A 19,398-nucleotide genomic window follows, 5' to 3' on the forward strand; every position below is an offset into this window, starting at 1 on the left:
TGTGATTGTGGACATACATTGTTTAACAGTCATTCACATCACTACTCTGTTAATGTCATTTCAGTGAGTAATATTATTTAAATGTTATTATAAACTAGACAGAAAGAAGAAAAAGCATTAAAGCTCCATAAAACTATTCAAGTGTCCTCCTTCACTCTCTGACTGGAGCATTGTTTTGGATGAAGTGTCCCAGCATATACTGCACATAGTCCTCCTGTTATAACAACAATGATTGACTGAATTAACAAAGCAGTCTGTGATAGTCCAGTGAGGCTCATTTGGTCTTCTGTTATTTTATGTTATTAGGCTTTTTTCAGACCAAAAGTAAAGCAATCTGTACAAGGGCATCTATATTCAGATATTTTAGTTTTACATTATAACTGACAGAAATGTTTAGTGCTCATATTAAACTATTTTCTGATCTGTGGTATAATGTTGCTTCCTCATCAAAAACATACCTCTTTCATCCTGACATGTTCTGCATATTTTAATTCTCCCCTCAAACACAAAACACTCTGTTCCATCTTATGGTGATACAGGAAGTGCGCCACTGTGTTTTTAAAGTCCTTCACTGGAATCATTTCAAACCTTTCACTTGATAATGATAAAATATTGCATATTCAGTCAGTAACTGAGCTCTGATCATTTATATATTTGCCTATTGTCATGGACTATATATGCATTTATATATGTATGAACATTTATATTATATGCATGAACATTTCTCTCAAGGTATCAGAATTAGTCTGAAGGGCTAAGTGTTAAAAAGTCACTTTAAAAAACAAATAAAACCAATAAAAGGAAATGAGGAGAGGAAGAATAATCTGTACAGATTATATTCACATACACATATACATATATTGTAGAAAATGTATTTAGTTTTGTATTAACCACAATAATGCTTTAAGATTGAAACTACAAATTTAATTATACAATAATTTTGCTGACAAAATAATCATAAAGTTTGACCTGAACTCATGTTGGAAAAGTCTTCAGTAGATGTTGTCCATGTGCTTCAGTCTGGTCCAATGTCTGCTGCTCCTCCCTGCTCTTTTCTTTTAAAGAGTTTACTTTCACTTTCAGTTTTGTTATTTGTCACACTCTGCTTCCCAGAAATGTTGTGATATAAGGGAAATCCTGCTGGGGGATATTTAGTCTATATAATTTATTCTACAAGATATTTCATGGAATAAAATCTGTACAAATTTGTCCTTTTATGTTTTCTATTACTGCTGTGTTTGGTTTTTAGGGTGACTTTTTAATAATTAGCCCTTCAGATACATTCTGATACATTTACAGAAATGTTCATGAATGCATACAGTGTGTAGTGTATAGTGTTTGGTGTTTTTGTGTGTTTCCTCTTTGTGCAGAGCTGGTATGTGATGGGGGCATGGCTGGAGCTCCTGTTGCAGAGAGGCACAAGTGCAGCTCATTCACTATCAGCTGGAGTATAAAGACCCTGCTCTGCCTTCTCTTCACTGCAGATCTTTCTGTTTCATGCAGTAGTGATCTGCTGTCTGTAATCCAGTGCTGTTACTTACCAGTGCTTTTTCTTACCTGAATGAATCTGTGAATCTGTGTTCAGGTCATCTCACCAGAGCCTCTGCTGCAGTTCCTGGACCTACCTGCCTCCAGTCTACCTCCGTCACCACAGTCTGCACAACCTTGTATATAAACTATTAAAACCTACCTGCCTTTGTCTCTGCTTTGGGGTCCTCATTGATAAAAACATAACATTACAATCCATTATTTAAAAAAATTTACTCATTATGACTGAAGATGAAGATTGATGAAGATGATGAAGATGGAGATTATAAATGTTATCAAGTTAAAAGGTCCTATATTGCACAAAACTGACTCTTGTGAGCTCTAAGGCATGTCAGAATGTTGTTACCTCCTCAAAAACATATCCAGAGTTGTGTTGTTTCATTCACACCTGTTTGAGTAATACTGTTAAACATGTGTGACTGAAACAAAACACAACTCCAGGTATGTTTATGATGAGGAAACACTATAACATAGATCAGAAAATAATGTAACATAGGCCTTTATTCTACTTTACATAATAAACACAGATTAAAATATAACAAAAAAGCAAAAGTAAAAGTAGAATGTGACATAACAAAACTGAAAGCAAAACTAAACAGTCACAAAGTCCCACTGGCAAACAACGAGAGAGAAGTGCAGAGAGGAGCAGGAGACACTGGACCAGACTGAAGCACGTGGACAGTTTCGACTGAACATTTTTCCAACATGAATTCAGGTCAGATTTTAAGATTATTTAGTGTCTAAAATATCTGCTAATTTATTTGTTTAGTTTTGTTTCACAGGTCTGTGATTTTAATCCTTATTTTAAATATTTAAAATGTTTCTCCTTTTATATTTTCTGTTATAGATTTTGTTTGTTTTTTGGGGTGATTTTTTAACAATTATCCTTTTGACAAAGAAATGCTCATAATTTATGTATTTGTTTGTCAGTGACATTGCACAGTAAATATATTACACAGACACACTTAGCTACAGGCTCATTTTCATCTGTAGTCCCTGGACAGAGGACAGTGAGAGCAGGTTATCAGTGTGCTGTTACAAGTACTTCATAAAATGGTCCAACATTTAAAATACAGCTAAAAATACACAAAAGCCAACAAGCATTATTTGTAGTTACACATTATTCCTACAGACAGCAGATCACTAATGTCTATAACCCTGACTCTTTTTACACCACTTCTTCACATTCAATTTGAAATGTCTTAAAGTGCTACACTCCGTCACAGGTACAGGTGTGGAGTTCCAGACCCCTGCTGCTCTGACAGAGAAGCATTTCTGTCTAAGTTCACAGAACAGGCTCCTCTAGAGGAGGCTCTGGTCCTGACTCCTGCGGCTCCTGGTTGTGAAAAATCTGGTACGCAAGATACCCAACAGGATCACTCAAATGTTAGAAATATAAAAGTATATTTCTTAATAATATTTAATGATAATATTAGTCTGTGCATCTCCAAAGGTCAAAATCATCTGTTCCGCCTTGTGACGTCATGAAGTGGTTGTTTTCAAGTTAACAGCTACCATTTGTGGTAACTATAATGTAAAACTAAGATACTTACATATAAAGTATGGATGCCCTTGTACAAAGTGCTTTGTTGAATTGTTGAGAAATGACTAGAGCCCGACCGATATGGATTTTGTTGTAGCCGATATGAAACCGATATAATGGGAGTTGGAGCTGCCGATAGCCGATATAATCACCGATATATTTAGTGATGTAAAAATTCACTGTAAATCTTGAATTGTTTAAAAAACTTAGGTTTGGCTCTAGTGGATTCTAAATTGGTTTTATTTAGGCAACATTTATTGTTATTCTGACTCTTTACATCATATTTACATACAGCAGATTGGCCTAATGGCATTTTTGCATCACATTCTAGCTACTAGTGATGGGTATTCCAGTTTGTTTGTTTTTTTTGAAAAACCAATTCTTTTGGCTCGGCTCACTAAAGCAGCTGGCTCTTTCGGCTCCCAAGCGGCTCTTGAGATTGTTTTGTTGCAAGCAGGACTAAACCAGAACTGAACCAGGACTGAGTGTCGGGACTCGGTTTCTATCTCTCTCCTGCACTCGAGCCCAAGATTATCCCTGGTTTATTCATTTTATGCTGAACTGCAGCCAAATATGCACTTTTTTTTAATCCAGTGCACACGCATATTTCTGAAAGTTTCGTTTTCAGCCGCTGCTGCTGTCAAACTAAGGGTCTACATAAAGTGAGAAAAAGAGAAAACACGGCTCCCAATAAGAAACATGCTCCCGTTGTTCGCTTCAAAGAGCCAGATCTAAGAGCCGCTTCGATCGCGACCGACCCATAACTCGTAGCTAGTAAATAAACTAGCGCTATTAGCCTTTAGCCGTAAAAACATGCGCGCGGCGGTAATTAATTATATGCATAAATGTGGATCATTCACACGTCTATTCACAGCTCATTTACATATCAATACTGGTCCAGTAACAAATATAGCCAATATAGTCACTTTACAATAGGCCAGTAGAAAACAGCCTGTTTATGTGTGGGAGCTACAGCAGCTAACCGCTAACAAAACCTAAACTAGCTTCAAAGTCGATGTATTTCCAACACTCACCGCTCACACAGGCTCCTCCTCACATCACAAGTCTGCACTAATAAATGTCCTTTTAATCCAGACTCAAACCGATTGTTCGTAAAAAGAATATAATCTCAGTGTTGCACACGGCAGCGGGTGTAAACAAACACACGTGAATGAAGTGACGTGACTCTGTGGTGTGTTCAGGGACAATACGGACACACACACACAGACAAATTACACCGCAGATAAATACTGATGCAGGAGCCACATATTAGGACATTTATTTGTCTGTAAATTGGATTAAATGAACATAATGTAGAGAGTCTAAGCTTTATAACGAGGTATAACATGCCCACGTGAAATATCGGTCCCATATCAGAAAGCATATCGGCCGATAGCCGATATGTCTCCAAGTGTCCATATCGGCCGATAATATCGGCCAGCCGATATATCGGTCGGGCTCTAGAAATAACTGAATGAAATCACTTAAAGCTGCTGCTGTATGACAGTCTGTTGATTCTCAGTAGTGCTCGGTTTCAGATTACACCACAATATTCTATAAGACAATAATAGGTAAAACAAGTGGAGGGCAGCTATAATGAATACTGTTAAAATGCAGATATTAGTTGTAATTATAATGAGTGCTACGGTCTAGTCACTAATACAAATGATCAGAATAATCATTTGGGAATTTACCTTTTTCATGACAGTGCAATATAATCAGTCAGGAAACTGCCTCTTGGCCCCTGTGGGAGTATGACATCATCCCATTTAGAATCTGTAAACTACCGTTTCTTATGGGTGCGAATTGTGTTTTTTTTCCTGACAGGCTGGAGGCTCGTTTTGGTGGGAAAAACTGGAGTGGGGAAGAGCGCTGTTGGGAACACCATCCTTGGACGAGAAGCGTTTGTGTCGGAGCCTTCTTTCTCCTCCGTAACATCTGAATGTCATAAAGATGAAGAAACCATTGGTGGTCGACAAATTGCTGTAATCGATACTCCTGGGCTTTTCGACACAAATTTTTCTGAGGAAAAAATTGTGGAGCGAATCAAAATGTGCATTTCCCTGTCTGCGCCTGGTCCACATGCATTTGTGATTTGTGTACAGCTTGGAAGGTTCACCAAAGAAGAGAAAGATACTGTTCAACTGATACAACAAATGTTCGGAAAAGAGGCAGCAAACTACACAGTGGTTTTGTTCACGCATGGAGATAAGCTTGGGAATTATAGTATTGAGTCTTTCATAGAAGCAAATAAAGATTTATCAGAGCTCATCCAGAGGTGCCACAACCACTACCATGTCTTCAACAATCAAATCAAAGATGACAAACAGACAGATCAACTTCTGGATAAAATTGAGAAGATGATACAAAAGAATGGAAGAGGGTATTACACCAATGAGATGTTTAAGAGAGCGGAGGAGGCAACTCAGAAGGAGAAGGAAAAAAAGTTGATAAAATGATAAAGACACATCGCTGAGGTTCAGAGGAAAGCTGAGATATTCACTGTAAACAGCGTTGTGCTCAAGCCTTTACAGTGCTCGGTCCAACTGGGGCGGCAGTGGGATTTGTGCTTAGTAAGAAGAAGTGAGTGATACAGTGAAATGACACTGATAACTGAGAATTCAAAGAGCTCAATAAGAGAAAATGCAAGTTTATCTATTCATGTCCTCACACCTTAGACCAGCTTTTGGTCACTTTTGGTTTTTAAATCAACTCACCTCTTCATTTTAGCTTTTCACTATGATTAATGTTGACGTTTTAGTGTCTGGTGGCTGTTTATGTATCTAAGTTTTTTGTAATGTCTATTTTATGACCTATTATAACTATATAAAGTGCATTTGAAATAAAGTTGGACTGGATCATCATCATCATCATAAAAGTGAGATTTTAAATTAATTTAATCAGGTTATGATATGTTATATTATTATGCTTTCCTTGTGTGTTTCTAACACAATTTAGCAGTAAGTGTAACCCTTTTTTGAAACATGCGCAGTCAGGATCTAGTGTCCATAGCTCCAATTTATTTCTCCACAAAGATGGTTTCAAAAACAGAGTGAAACTGCAAAACAGAGAAAACTCTACTTAGCACAGTACAAAATATAAGGTTAGCTTAACTACAATCATATGAATACATATTCTTCAATAAAAACACATTTCTAATAACCATCCTTTACAAACAGAGCAAGGATTTTATAATTCTTATCTGTATAAAGGACAACTTACAGACAGTGAGGTCAAAGGCACGAACAAAAAGGCAAATGTCAGAGGATGAACACATGTGCTATTGAGAGCAAATAAAACAAACATATGGCTGACTTCCTGTCATGACTTCCTGTCCCTAATGAGGCCTTCAAAATAAAAGACAGCTGTAAATGCAATCTACTGTAAAAACAGATTTTTAACATATTTAAGGCAAAACATATATATTTTAGTAACATGTGTAACTTTTATGCACTTTAAAATCATAGAGAATGCTGCCATCTAGTGGTGAAGACAGGGACATGTCCTAATCCACTGCCACTCTATAAATCATTAGCTCTGAATAGTAATTAGTCATCACTTTAATGAGAGAATTACAAATGAAAGTGACTGAGTCATGTTGCTACTACTAAATGACTTAGTATATCCTACTTAAGCCCCACTTTCACCTGACTACAAAAAATAAAAGAGGAAAGGCAAGTTTATTTGTATAGCACAATCGCACACAAAGTAATGCAAAGTGCTTTACAGAATAACTAAGAGGCTATTGACTTGACTGTTGACTTTGGTACTTTGAGTTCTTGAGTTTAGTCACTAATTTAAAATATCAGGTTCAACATTTGTGAATTTACCTTTTGGATATTTCATGGCAAAGTTCAATGTAATCAAAATGGAAAACTGTCTCTTCTTTCTGGTCAGATTTTGTTAAAATAAAGATCAGATTAAAGTATGTCTTGAGCAACAGAGCTTCAGACAGAGCAGTCTTCAGCTACCATCACACCTAAAGGGAATATTGAGCTTATCCAGGACAGTCCTAGTTTTGAGCTCTGTGTCCCCTGTCCCTGCAGATTTATTCAAAACCATTGATTTGTCCCAGGTTTACACAAGAAATCTCCCAGGTGTCCCTATTTTTGACCAGTTTGATCTAAACCAGGACTAAATGAAGACTAAATCAGGACTACATCAAGTCTAAACCAGGACTAAAACAGGACAATCACAATTCTTGACAAATCCGATCCCCGCCAACAGTAAGAGAGTAAAAGAGTAGCATAAATTGTCATTTGTTCAGCCAAAATACAGAAAACCATGTTTGCAAATGACCCAGTTTAGATTTTTTTTTTTAAAAATCTGGTCACCCTACTCAAGCAGCAAATACATTTCCAAATGTTTTATTTTATTATGTAAAGATTTCTATTTGATTCTATTGCCTTGCTCTTCCACCAACACCTATCACTTATTGTAAGTCATGATGATGTTTGCAATTTCCTGTCACTAAACAAAGATGACTGCAAGAATAACCAAACCAGTTCAGAACTATGCAATTAGATATACAGTACATCCTGTAAATCCCTGTTACACAAGTGCCTCACCTGCACTGACTTCATTTAACAGAAATACTACTGATCATGATCTGAAGATTTGAGTCTTTATTTTAGTAATATATAGTTTGAAAACATTTTGTAAAAGGTGCACTATGTAACTTTTTGGTTGGGGGTCTGTCAGCTGGTTGTTTCTATGCATATGTCATTGCTCTGTCTGGAATGTTCCAAAGTATGACATTAAACAGCAAACCTTACATTTATTAAATTACAGGTGGTTTTACAGCTTAAAAATACCTAGAAAAACAGACATTCTGACTGAGAGGGCGTTTCCTCTCCACAGATCTGACCTGTAACTCAGTCTAGTTTGTTGTCCATGAAGATAGAAAGGTTTAATGCCATACTGTGAAACATTCCAGATGACATATCCATAGAAACAACCAGGTGATGGACCCCCAACCAAAAAGTTACATAGTGCCCCTTTTACAAAATAATCTGAAACTATATATTACTAAAATAAAAACTCAAATCTTCAGATCATGATCAGTCAAATCAAACTGATTGTGCACTATGTAAGTGTCACCATGGAGATGTTATTGCTTTATCTGGAATGTTCCACAGTATGGTATTAAACTGGTGGTGCTAGTAGGCCAGGCCAATAACAATAACAATAGGCCAATAACAGGTAAGCCTCTCCACCACAAAAGTGAAACAGTGCACCTTTAAAATATTGAATCCAGTCTGTAATGAATGAGGAAACTGAATCATTTGGACTACAGTATCTCAAACATCATCAGTCATAGTTGGTAAATTATCATTGCATTTTCTTCCTTTTTAGTTCCATTGTTTAAAAAGAAAATATTTCTTCATATTACAAGCCAAAGTTGTGTTGATTTAATTTAAAGGTTCTATGTTACATTATTTTCTGATCTATGTTGTAATGTTGTTTGCTCGTCAATAACATACCTGGAGTTGTATTTTGGTTCATTCACATATGTTTAACACACAAACCCTGCAGATTTCTAGAGTTTCTACTCTAGAAAAAAAAAAACACCCTGAGAGACCCTGAAGAGCTCCATTGTGGTTTTAAACTCCATACACCTTCACTAGACTTATTTGGATAATTTCGATCTCGACTAAACATGAAACATTAACATGAAAACTACCGCTTCATGACATCACAAGGTGGAACAGCTATGGAGATTATTATTACAGACTATTAACCAGGTTTACTCAAATAGGTGTGAATGAAACAAAACACAACTCCAGGTATGTTTTTGACCAATCATTCTAACATGGCTAAACACTCACAAGAGTCCATTTCTCGTAACATAGGCCCTTTACTTTTCTGCACCTTTAGTTTTTACCATGTGTAGAGTTTGGCAGCGTCCCCTCTTGTATGACTTGTGTTCTAAGTATGTGGATCTGAAATACTGGTTTGTCAGAGAACACAGGAAACGCCCATTGGCTGGTGAAATGAAAGGTTAGCAGAGAGGAGCAGGAGACACACTTGTAGTACCATAAGACAACAACCGAAGCAGGTGGACTAAAGACTGGAGACGATTTCAACATGAGTGGATACTACAAAGGTCAGAATCCCATTTTAAGTTTACAGGGTTAAAGATGCACTATGTAACTTTTCTGGTGGGAAAAATGCAGTGATGGAATATAACAAAGTAAAATTTGTAAAATACTGCACTTACTTTAGTAAAAAGGTTGGGAATGTGAACTTTACTGAAGCAGATACAGTGGATACTTTATACTTTCACTTCACTATATTTGAGAGCAGGTATCTGTACTTTCGACTGCACTACATTTTAGAACAGGACTGAAAAGTATAAGTATTTTTATGATAAAATTGAGACCTGCTGAAAAGGAGATTTTATTTTGAAGAGTAATTTGAACAAACACAAATATACAACAAATAAAAACAGCTAAAAAATGGATTTAGTTGTCTCTGCTGAACCAAATTTTTACTCAAATCTTTATCAAAATCACTTTCACAACTTTTGAAGCTTTATTAGATCTCCAAATATGCAAGAAATAGCATACTTTTACTTTTACTTAAGCCGATTTTTTCATGTGATACTTTTGCTTTTACTTGAGTATTTTTTGCTCCAGTATCTGTACTTTTACTTAAGTAACAAAACTGAGTACGTCTTCCACCACCTGAGAAACACCACCATGGAGATTTGACTGAGTTGCCTGAAATGTCCCACAGTATTGTATTTAACGTATGTAGCACACATTTATTGAATCTCAAATAAACATGCGTTCTTACTGTGAGCGGGGTCGCCTCTTCACAGATCCGACCTGTAACTTTGCCTGCTGGGGTTAACTTCTTGTTTCCATGTTTGCTTGTTTTGAAGGTCATACTGTGGAACATTTCAGGCAAAGCAATACAATCTCACATGCAATGCAGATGGCGTTCCCTCTGTTCCGCCAGAAAAGTTACACAGTGCAGCTTTAATTAAATTGTGAGGCCCATTTATATTTGCCTTTAGTCAAAAGGTCGAAAAGAGGGTTGTAGGATTTTGATTCATTCGTGAAAAACTATTTATAACTGTCGCATGTGAATACCAAAAAGAAAATAGACACATACAAATAAACACTGACAAAAATTAGGGTTGAAACTGAAAATAGTATATTATAATTTCACTAAATATATTTCAGTGTTTGTTTAGGCAAACTAATTAAAACTACATTATATGACCATATCACAATTTAATGTGTAGAATCCCTCAGTCGTCCAGGTAGAATCCATGGCAAAAGAGAAATTCAAATTGTTAGCTGGACATAATAAACGTTTGTCCAGTTGACAAATTGAATTTCACAATTTAATGTAAACTACCACACATGTGTCTAAATCAAGTGCTCGCTGAAGCCCTGAGAAAGTAAAGAACAGGACTAACCTGATTGGGTGCAACAATGTGCATTGTTAAAGACGTCAGGTTGCTATAAATAGAATAGTAAAAAGGTATAACTAAAAACGTATTAAATAAATAAAAGTAAAATAAATATATACATTGTTCTAATTTGCATTCATTGTTTTAAAAGGCCTATATTACGCAATTTTCTGATTTATGTTACAATGTTGTTTCATCATCACAAACAGACCTGGAGTTGTGTTTTGTTTCATTCACATGTTTAACACACAAATCCTGCATATTTAGGTTAACTTCTTCTCTCAAACAGAAAGCACTCAATACAGGAAGTACTCCACTGTGTTTTTAAACTCCATACACCTTCACTAGAATCATTTGGAAGATTTCAGTCCTGGAAATGCCAATCTCTACTAAACTAAAAGTAAAAAGTAGCTGTTGAAAACTACAACTTCATGACATCACAAGGTGGAATAGAGCATTTTGAGCTTCGGCAGATGTAGACGGACTAAACACAAGTCCAGGTATGTTTTTGATGAGGAAACACCAGTAAAACATAAAGTTCAAGAGTATATAGTACCTAAAATATTGCGTAAAAAATAACAGTCCTAAACAAACAGTTTTTTTTCCTTTTCCTTATAAAGATGCATTCTCTATTGTACCTGTTAAATTCAGTTCTTAAGTTTATTGTGTTTTGCGTTGTCCAAATCATCAAGATGACAAATTCTCCTGTCAAATGCTTTGGCCCCATGACTGTGAAGAATGCAGTCCGTTCAGATTTCCTCTTCAGATATCGTACACACACGGTACAGGGTAGCGGACCTATTGGTTATTTTCAGACTCTTGAATGTAATAATGTCAGTACTCCAGGTGGGGCAGGAGCCAGTGTCTTGTATGGGTGTAGTGATTTTTTATTTTATTTTTTTTAACCAACAACAAAAAACACCGAAATCTTGTCTGAAACCCATCTCAATGAAACACTACAGCACAACAAAACAAGCTTAAAGATATAAGACTGTGTGACTTTTCTGGTTGTCTCCATGGAGTTGTTATTTATTTACCTGGAATGTTCCTCTGTATTGCTATCTCCATGGAGACAAGCATATGAAACTACCAGGTCAGATCTATGAACAGACGGCCCTACCTCAAGGTATTTCTATTAGCACTACAAACACCTGTAACTGAATAAATGCAAGATGTACATTTATAAAGGGCACATATTACACTGTTTTCTGATCTACGTATGTTGTTTCCTCATCAAAAACATACCTGGAATTGTGTTTTATTGGAAAATTTCAGTCTTGTTACTAAAGGTAAAAGGAGCTGTTAACTTAACTAGACTAATAATGCTGGATAACTCAAACATGTGTGAAGGAAACAAAACACAACTCCAGGTAACATTTCTCTAACATGATTAAAAGCTTGCAAAAGTTAGTATTGTGTAATATAGAACCTTTAATGCCATACTGTTGAGCATTCTCTGCAAAGCAATGACATCTCCATGGAGACCAGTGCCAGAAAAGTTACATAGTCCATCTTAAAACTATTTCAGGACAGTCTGGAATTTTTGACATTGGACCTCATCGCCTAGTGAGCCAGAGTGTTGGAGACGTGTGGAGACACTTTATTAAATATTCCATCCAGCCCTTGTATTTGCAGAGGTCGCTGGTGCTAGGCTAGTGCATGTCAATGGCCATAGTTAGCCTGCCACTGAAAACAGTCTTACGCACTCCAAATAACACCCAAAGCAAATCTATTATCACGCCAGACTGTCGATGTAAATGTCTGTGTTGATAGAATAATGTTTGAAAGAAAACTAACCTTGCATGGCATAAAACATTGCATGTTGAGGGACTATTTTCTCATGTATCACTCAACCGCTGCCGAGCTTTCTATCAGGAAGTACAAACCGCTGCTGCTGCTTAGACATAAATCCTTCAAATGCAAGGTTGGTTTTACTTCTAAAGTTATTTTATTGACACAGACATTTACATCGACAGTCTGGAGTAATAACTGTTTTGCCTCAGATGCTTTGTGGAGTGGGTAAGACTGTTTCTAGTGACAGACTATCTATGGCCATTGACATGCGCTAGCCTAGCACCAACGACCTCTGCAAATACAAGGACTGGATGGAATATTTAAAAGTATCTCCAAACATCTCCAACACTTACTAGGAAATGAGGTCCCATGTCCGAAATTCTAAACTGTTTCTTTAAAGCAATTTTCAACAAATAGCTTACTGAACTGGCTCCGTCCTCATTTGAAAGTATTGAATCCTTACATTCTCCGATCTGAAAACTACCAATATTTGTGTCTGGCAGGCTATAAGGGCTATGACCAGGGCGAATGGAGACTCGTTCTGGTTGGAAAAACTGGAGTTGGGAAGAGCGCTGCCGGGAATACCATCCTTGGACGAGAGGCGTTTGAATCGGAGCTGTCCCCTTCCTCCATGACGTCCGAATGCCACAAAGCCAGAGGAGACATCGGTGGTCGAAAAATTGCTGTGATAGATACTCCTGGTCTTTTCGACACAAATTACACCCAAGAGGAAGTTTTGAAGAGGATTAAAATGTGCATATCGCTGTCTTCTCCTGGTCCGCACGCGTTTTTGATTTGTTTACAGCTTGGAAGGTTCACCAAAGAAGAAAAAGACACTATTGAAATGATTCAAACCACTTTTGGCGAAGAGGCAGCCAACTACTCCATGGTTTTGTTCACGCACGGCGACCAGCTAAGAAGGCAAAGTATCGAGTCCTACATCGCTGAAAGTGCGGATCTGTTGGAGCTGATTCAGAAATGCCACAACCGCTACCACGTCTTCAACAACGAAATCAAAGATGAGAAACAAACCTATCAGCTGTTGGATAAAATTGAAAAGATGATACAAAAGAATGGAGGAGGGTATTACACCAATGAGATGTTCAAAAGAGCAGAGGAGGCCATTGAGAAGGAGAAGGAGCGGGTTCTGAAGGAGCTAGAAGAACAACGGATGAAAGAACTGGAGGAACTGCGTGCCAAATATGCTAAAAACCAAAGGACCTACTACAAAGAGGAAAGCAACGTCAATATCAGATACCACAACGAGGCCAGGATGAGAGCGGAGAGGTCCAACGAGTTCACGGCAGCACCGGTCATCGCCGTGACGACAGCGTGCGGGGCGGCCATAGGGGGGCTGTTGGGTTTGGCAGGGGGTCCGATCGGTTTGGCGGTGGGGGTGGCGGCCGGGGCGGCGGTTGGGGCATCCATAGGGGCTTTGTCTATACACGTGTCCAAAGGATGCCGAATACAGTGAATGGATAGCCATGGGTTGCCTTAGCGACTAACAATTTTAACCATTATCTTCATCTTAATCATTATCTTACATATTATATATATTACATTACGTGCAAAATATGACTGTAATTAATTAATCGTAATTAACGCAATAATTTAACACCCCTAATATTAAATTTTTTATTTTTTTTTTAACTTATGTATTCACACTTTTGCCCACATATTTAAATTGTAACTTTGAAGGTTACTTCAAATGTAAATATCTTAGTCTTGCCTTTTAGTTTCTGAACCCTATGTAGTATATGTAGAGTATAATTGACTGTGATACTTCTGAATGTATAATGCAACTTTTTATCTTGTTTTGATTAATACATATATTTTGTTAAATTAATTAACAAAATATCAATTGGGCTATCAAGAATTGATCAACTAGAAGCTATTTCAATCTTCTAAATGTCTTCTTGTAGCATTTTGTAATACTATGATAACAGATGTTTTTGTATGAAGAGTACTGAGAGAGAAAGTTGCTGGTTCTATTCTCAGGCTGATGGAGTATCTCTGTGAATGAAGTCAGAATTTAATCTAAAGATGGTGACGCACTTTGAATACAAGTACTTCTCTTACCTTCACTTTTAGTTTGAAAAAGTGATTTGTCTTGCAGTTATGTAGCTAGATGCATAATTTAACTTACAGTCCAATGTTTTTTGTTTTGTTGTTGTTTTGTTTTGTCCAATCTGATGTGGATTTGGATATGATTTACTGCATTTGTACATATAGACATGGCTAAATGTGAAGTTGCATTTAGAGTAATAATAGAATGCATCATTGAGTTGTAATTTTCATGTCATAATTATAAGAGTAATAAAATGTTCTCCTAACCCTGTAGTGTCACTCCCAACTCTCAAACAATAACAGGGCTGAAGTTGTGAAGTGAAAAGTTAATTGTTTGGGTGTGAGTGGTTTCACTATTTAGTTTATTTGTTTATTTATGAGGGAGAGACTGACTTACATAAAAGAAGAAATAAGTTTGTGCCTTATAAGACTTTATTTACACCTGCAGTTCCTAAACAGGTTGGTCATGGATTTATTAGAATATCTGGATATTACTAAAGCTTAAACCTGTCACCTGTCAAGCAAGTCATAGAGCGCAACGTAAACACAAACAGATTACACTACAGATTTCAAAAAGGTCAGATTTTTACAGCTTTTTGCCCATTTCCAAATCATAAACATTTTTCTCTGTTCAAAATCCTTCAGGTGTTTTTAAATAGCTTTTTAATCTTTATCTTTAGCTCGCTCTGCTCTAGAGATTTTCTGGAATTTGCCCATGCCCACTGGACAAACCGATAACAGACTCTTTGCCGCTGATGTCATCAGCATTTCCTGGAGGTGTGGTGATAACTGGAGGCACGTTAGAGGTTAGAGGCAAGTTAGACCAGACATGTTAAACTCAGGCCCGGGGTCCAAATTTGGTCTGTAATATAATTATATTTGGCCCGTGAGATCATATCCAATATGTATTAGAGCTACCTGCCGGCTACATATAGACTATAGAGCAGGGGTCCCCAACCTTTTTCCTTCTGTGAGCTACTTTTTGTAAAATGAAAATGCCAGAGAGCTGCTAGTTTTTGCAGTTGCCAGAAATTTTGTAAATATAAGAACCATGGTAAGCTGATGACGAGGTACAACTAAATGTCTATAAAACATAACCCATTATCCAGTTATAAGTGCATAAATTTAGGTATAAGAATTATACATTTACAAAGGAAATAGGCATTTAATCATTCAAATCTGAGTTATTCAGCACAATATGTATGATTCAGAAATCCCTTGGCGAGCTGCTTGGAAGGAGATGGAGAGCTCCTGGTAGCTTCCAAGCTACAGGTTGTAGACCCCTTTATTTATTTATTTTTATTTTTTTTTTATTATTTTATATTATACTTGTTCTGGATTCAATGTATGTGCAAAACTATTATTAAACATTTATTTTAATAAGAAAATGTTTAATATTACATATCTCAAATGAAGAGAAACATGCAGATGTTGATTACATTTTTCAATAAACATTTAGTTTGGCCCACGACTTAGTCCCAGTTTTTAATTTTGGCCTCTGTGAATTTGAGTTTGACACCCCTGAGTTAGACTAATCAAAGTTTTTAATTTAACGCAATCTGATCATAAAGCGTTGACTTAGTTGGAAGTAAAACAGTTGAGCTGCTTTATGCTGTTAAGCAAAACTGTCAGACATAAAATTAAGGTTACAAGCTGGTCAGTTAGTCACTCTCACCTTTTTTGTTAAAAATCAAACACCAAAACAAGATACTCATACTGATCACAGGCTCCTAAAAATGCACTGTTTTCACAGTTTTGTTTGTTTGTTTCCAAACTATCTTAAATCTTTTTTTTTTTATTATTATTTATTTGGCAGTGCTTGCTAATGTGTACATGGTGTCACCAGGGTAACTCCCCAACAATCCGCCATAGACATACATGCAGAACACCTGCAGCATGATATCACTACAAAGCATCAATAGGCTTTATTCACACTTAACGGAAAACGTTTGGAAACATGCGCATGGTGACTTCTGGTGTAGTTACCGACATTGGACATGTGATAAATATTTCCATGGGCAATGTGACTCTAATCTCATCTTCCACGTCACTTTCAGGCAGCTGGGTGTAACTGTTGACCTGCCAAACATTACAGAATGCTACGATGACATATATATATATATTAGTGCTGTCATGCGATTACAAAAATTGAGAGATTAATTAATTATGATCTGTAATTAATTAATCTAATTAATCTCATTTTAATCTCACCTAAAAATTGCTGAGAAAAGCCTTCAATTTGAGGTATTTTCATTTAAATTCATTATTACATTATTGTGGCAGATCAAAAGACTAATATAGATTTAAAAAAGTGACTTTATAAAGTCATTTATTGTTTAACAAATCTCTCCAAATTGGCTGTTGAGCCCAAGTCTCCATGAATAAGAAACTGTTTGTTGTAAAGTAGCAAAGACGTGGAAATCTGAACATAATAACTTTTGTCTACTTAAAGACAATAAAAAGTCCAGTCTTTCCTTAACCATATTAAAAATATTATTGATAGAGAAATATATATGAGATCACTGGTTTTAGTCCTTGTTTTAGTCCTGGTTTAGACCTACTTTAGTCCTAGTTTAGTCCTGGAATGGATTAATCCTGGTTTTAGTCCTGGTGTTAGTTCTGGTTTAGTCCTGGTTTAGACCTGGTTTAGTCCTGGTGTCAGTCCTGGTGTTAGTCCTGGTTTAGTCCTGGTTTAGACCTGGTTTAGACCTGGTTTAGTCCTGGTTTAGTCCTGGTTTAGACCTGGTTTAGACCTGGTTTTAGTTCTGGTTTAGTCCTGGTTTAGACCTGGTTTTAGTTCTGGTTTTAGTTCTGGTCTAGTCCTGGTTTAGTCCTGGTTTAGACCTGGTTTAGTCCTGGTTTTAGTCTTGGTGTTAGTTCTGGTTTAGAGGCGCACAGGAGGAAGCGCGGTTTACGCCGCGTACGCGAGAAAACACGATCCACACGCGGCTCACGGGAGCACGTCGGTGTCCGCGCAGTGTCTACGGAAGGAAACGTGGTCCGCGCGTTCTCAGGTTAATGACGATGATGAAGGTGTGTATTTGTTTGTGTGTGTTTGTGTTTGTGTGTATTTGTGTGTGTTTGTGTGCGTGTCCCCTCATGTGGCAGGTCACTATAGGACAGTAGTGCAGACATCATGAGCCTATGCAGGTTGTTTTCAGGCGATATTATATTTGTTATTTTCTTTTATATTTCACGTCGGGAAAATAATTTCCAAGACACGAATGTGTTTTTACCTGTGCACTGCTGCTTCTGTTCTACTGGCTCTACGACCTCGTCCATTGTGCGACTGATGCCGCCAACGTTAACATGACGTTTACATCGCTGTTACTGCGCGCGTTTTGTGTGGGTTTCCGGCAATGAGTGGAATTACCGAAATAAAAAAATGTATAAATGTGTTTTGTGTGTGTGTGTGTGTGTGTGTGTTGTTGTCCCAACAACACATAAAAACAGGTTTTATAATAAAGAAACTCACATACAGAAACACTAAAGTTAGAGATTAAAAATGGAATTAACGCGATTAAAAAACATAACGCGCTAAATATGACTGTAATTAATTAATCGCAATTAACGCGATAATTTGACACCCCTAATATATATATATATATATTTTTTTTTAAGTTTGACAAATGATAATATACAAAAGGAAAATAAAAGAATACAATGAAATTTTGATGAAAAAAAGTTACTAGAGTCAATAGAGCTCACCTGAAGTCATCATCCTCATATTTCCAAACGTCTTCTTGTTTTGAGAAGTAAGCATGAATAGAGCCCATAGAACCCGTTTAAATCTGGAATAATAAAACCCAAATGTGAAACAACCCTTTGCTTTACTTTCAGGCTCCAAGAAGCAAAAGAAGAAAGACCAACAGCTCCGCATGATCCTGGTCGGAAAAACTGGAGCTGGAAAAAGTGCGGCCGGTAACACCATCCTCGGACGACAGGAATTTGAATCAGAGTTATCTTCTTCATCCTGGACTTATCAATGCCAGCGATCGGAAACAACCATCCACGGACGCAACGTGGCTGTAATCGATACTCCTGGATTATTTGACACCAATTTCACCGAGGAAGAAGTTTTGAAAAAGATTACAACTTGTGTCTCAATGTCCAAACCTGGCCCACATGCATTTTTACTGGTTTTGAGACTGGGTAGGTTCACCGAAGAGGAAAAAGAGACTGTAAGGTTAATACAGAATACATTTGGGATGGATGCTGCAAGATTTTCACTAGTTTTGTTCACGCATGGAGACAAATTGAAAAAAATGACAATCGAACAGTTTATTTCAAAGAGTGAAGATCTGGAACAGCTGATAGAAACGTGTTATGGGAGGTATCATGTTTTTAATAACCAGGAAAGCAATCCGCAACAAACACACGAGCTATTGGAAAAAGTTGACAAAATGGTGATGGAGAATCAGGGGAGGTATTATACAGTTAAGATGTTCAAAAGTGCTACAAAAATGTCCAAAAGGGAGAAGAAATATTTGTTGAAAGAGCAAAAAGAGGAAGAGAAGAACAGGAGAGATGGACTGAGGGCAGAGGTGGAGAGAGAGATGGCATTTGCATCACAAGAAACACTGGGGAGGGCCAAGAAGAACAAATGTGTAGTGCAGTGATTACAATCTGAGTTTTTGGTCAACCCTATTCTGAGTGGTGGAAAAAGTACTGAAAATTTGTTCTACACCATGAATTTTTTTGATTGAGGGTCTGGTTATAGGTGATTAAAGGTGGTTTTATAGCTCAAAAACAGGGATTCTGACTGAGCGGGGTCGTCTCTCCACAGATCTGACCTGTAACGTGGTCTGGTTTGGTCTCCATGAAGACTGAAAGGTTTAATGCCATACTATGAAACATTCCAGATCAAGCAATAACATCTCCACGGAGAAAAGCACGTGGAGGACAATGCACCTTTCAGTAAAAGTACAGTTATTTGGCTAATAATGTACTTAATTACAAGTATAAGTACTGCTGCCAAAATTGTACTTACAGGTACACTATGTGACTTTTCTGGAGGAGGTCC

General features: G+C 37.1%; 3 protein-coding genes across 4 annotated transcripts in view; 2 read left to right on the forward strand and 1 right to left on the reverse strand.

Moving 5' to 3' along the window:
• LOC129409233 (GTPase IMAP family member 9-like) overlaps positions 1-1,024 on the reverse strand; it is a 2,171-nt gene extending 1,147 nt beyond the window's left edge. The window contains 1 exon segment of the mRNA XM_055154782.1: positions 970-1,024. Within this exon segment, the coding sequence (XP_055010757.1) occupies positions 970-979 (10 nt within the window). The 5' untranslated portion in view covers positions 980-1,024.
• Positions 1,025-2,246: 1,222 nt separating this feature from the next.
• LOC129409422 (GTPase IMAP family member 7-like) lies at positions 2,247-5,913 on the forward strand (the record flags this gene model as incomplete). The annotated part of the gene is made up of 3 exons (XM_055155428.1): positions 2,247-2,263; positions 2,775-2,902; positions 4,919-5,913. Coding segments are annotated over 3 exons (777 nt in total), but the record flags the coding sequence as incomplete, so codon positions are not given.
• A 3,219-nt stretch (positions 5,914-9,132) lies between these two features.
• Positions 9,133-19,140, forward strand: LOC110165476 (GTPase IMAP family member 9-like). 2 transcript variants are annotated; one of them, XM_020930673.2, is made up of 2 exons: positions 9,133-9,197; positions 12,812-14,029. In XM_020930673.2, exons 1-2 carry the CDS (start codon positions 9,179-9,181, stop codon positions 13,780-13,782), a joined length of 990 nt encoding a protein of 329 aa, XP_020786332.2. In that variant the 5' UTR covers positions 9,133-9,178; the 3' UTR covers positions 13,783-14,029. The 2 variants fall into 2 exon arrangements, with proteins under 2 accessions (XP_020786332.2, XP_055017749.1); XM_055161774.1 differs by lacking the exon at positions 12,812-14,029 and adding an exon at positions 18,216-19,140 and having other exon boundaries at positions 9,137-9,197.
• The last annotated feature ends 258 nt before the right edge of the window (positions 19,141-19,398 follow it).

This window comes from Boleophthalmus pectinirostris, unplaced genomic scaffold, assembly GCF_026225935.1.
Source record: "Boleophthalmus pectinirostris isolate CB_2022bp ecotype Guang Dong unplaced genomic scaffold, ASM2622593v1 HiC_scaffold_10, whole genome shotgun sequence".
Classification (NCBI taxonomy): Eukaryota; Metazoa; Chordata; class Actinopteri; order Gobiiformes; family Gobiidae; genus Boleophthalmus; species Boleophthalmus pectinirostris.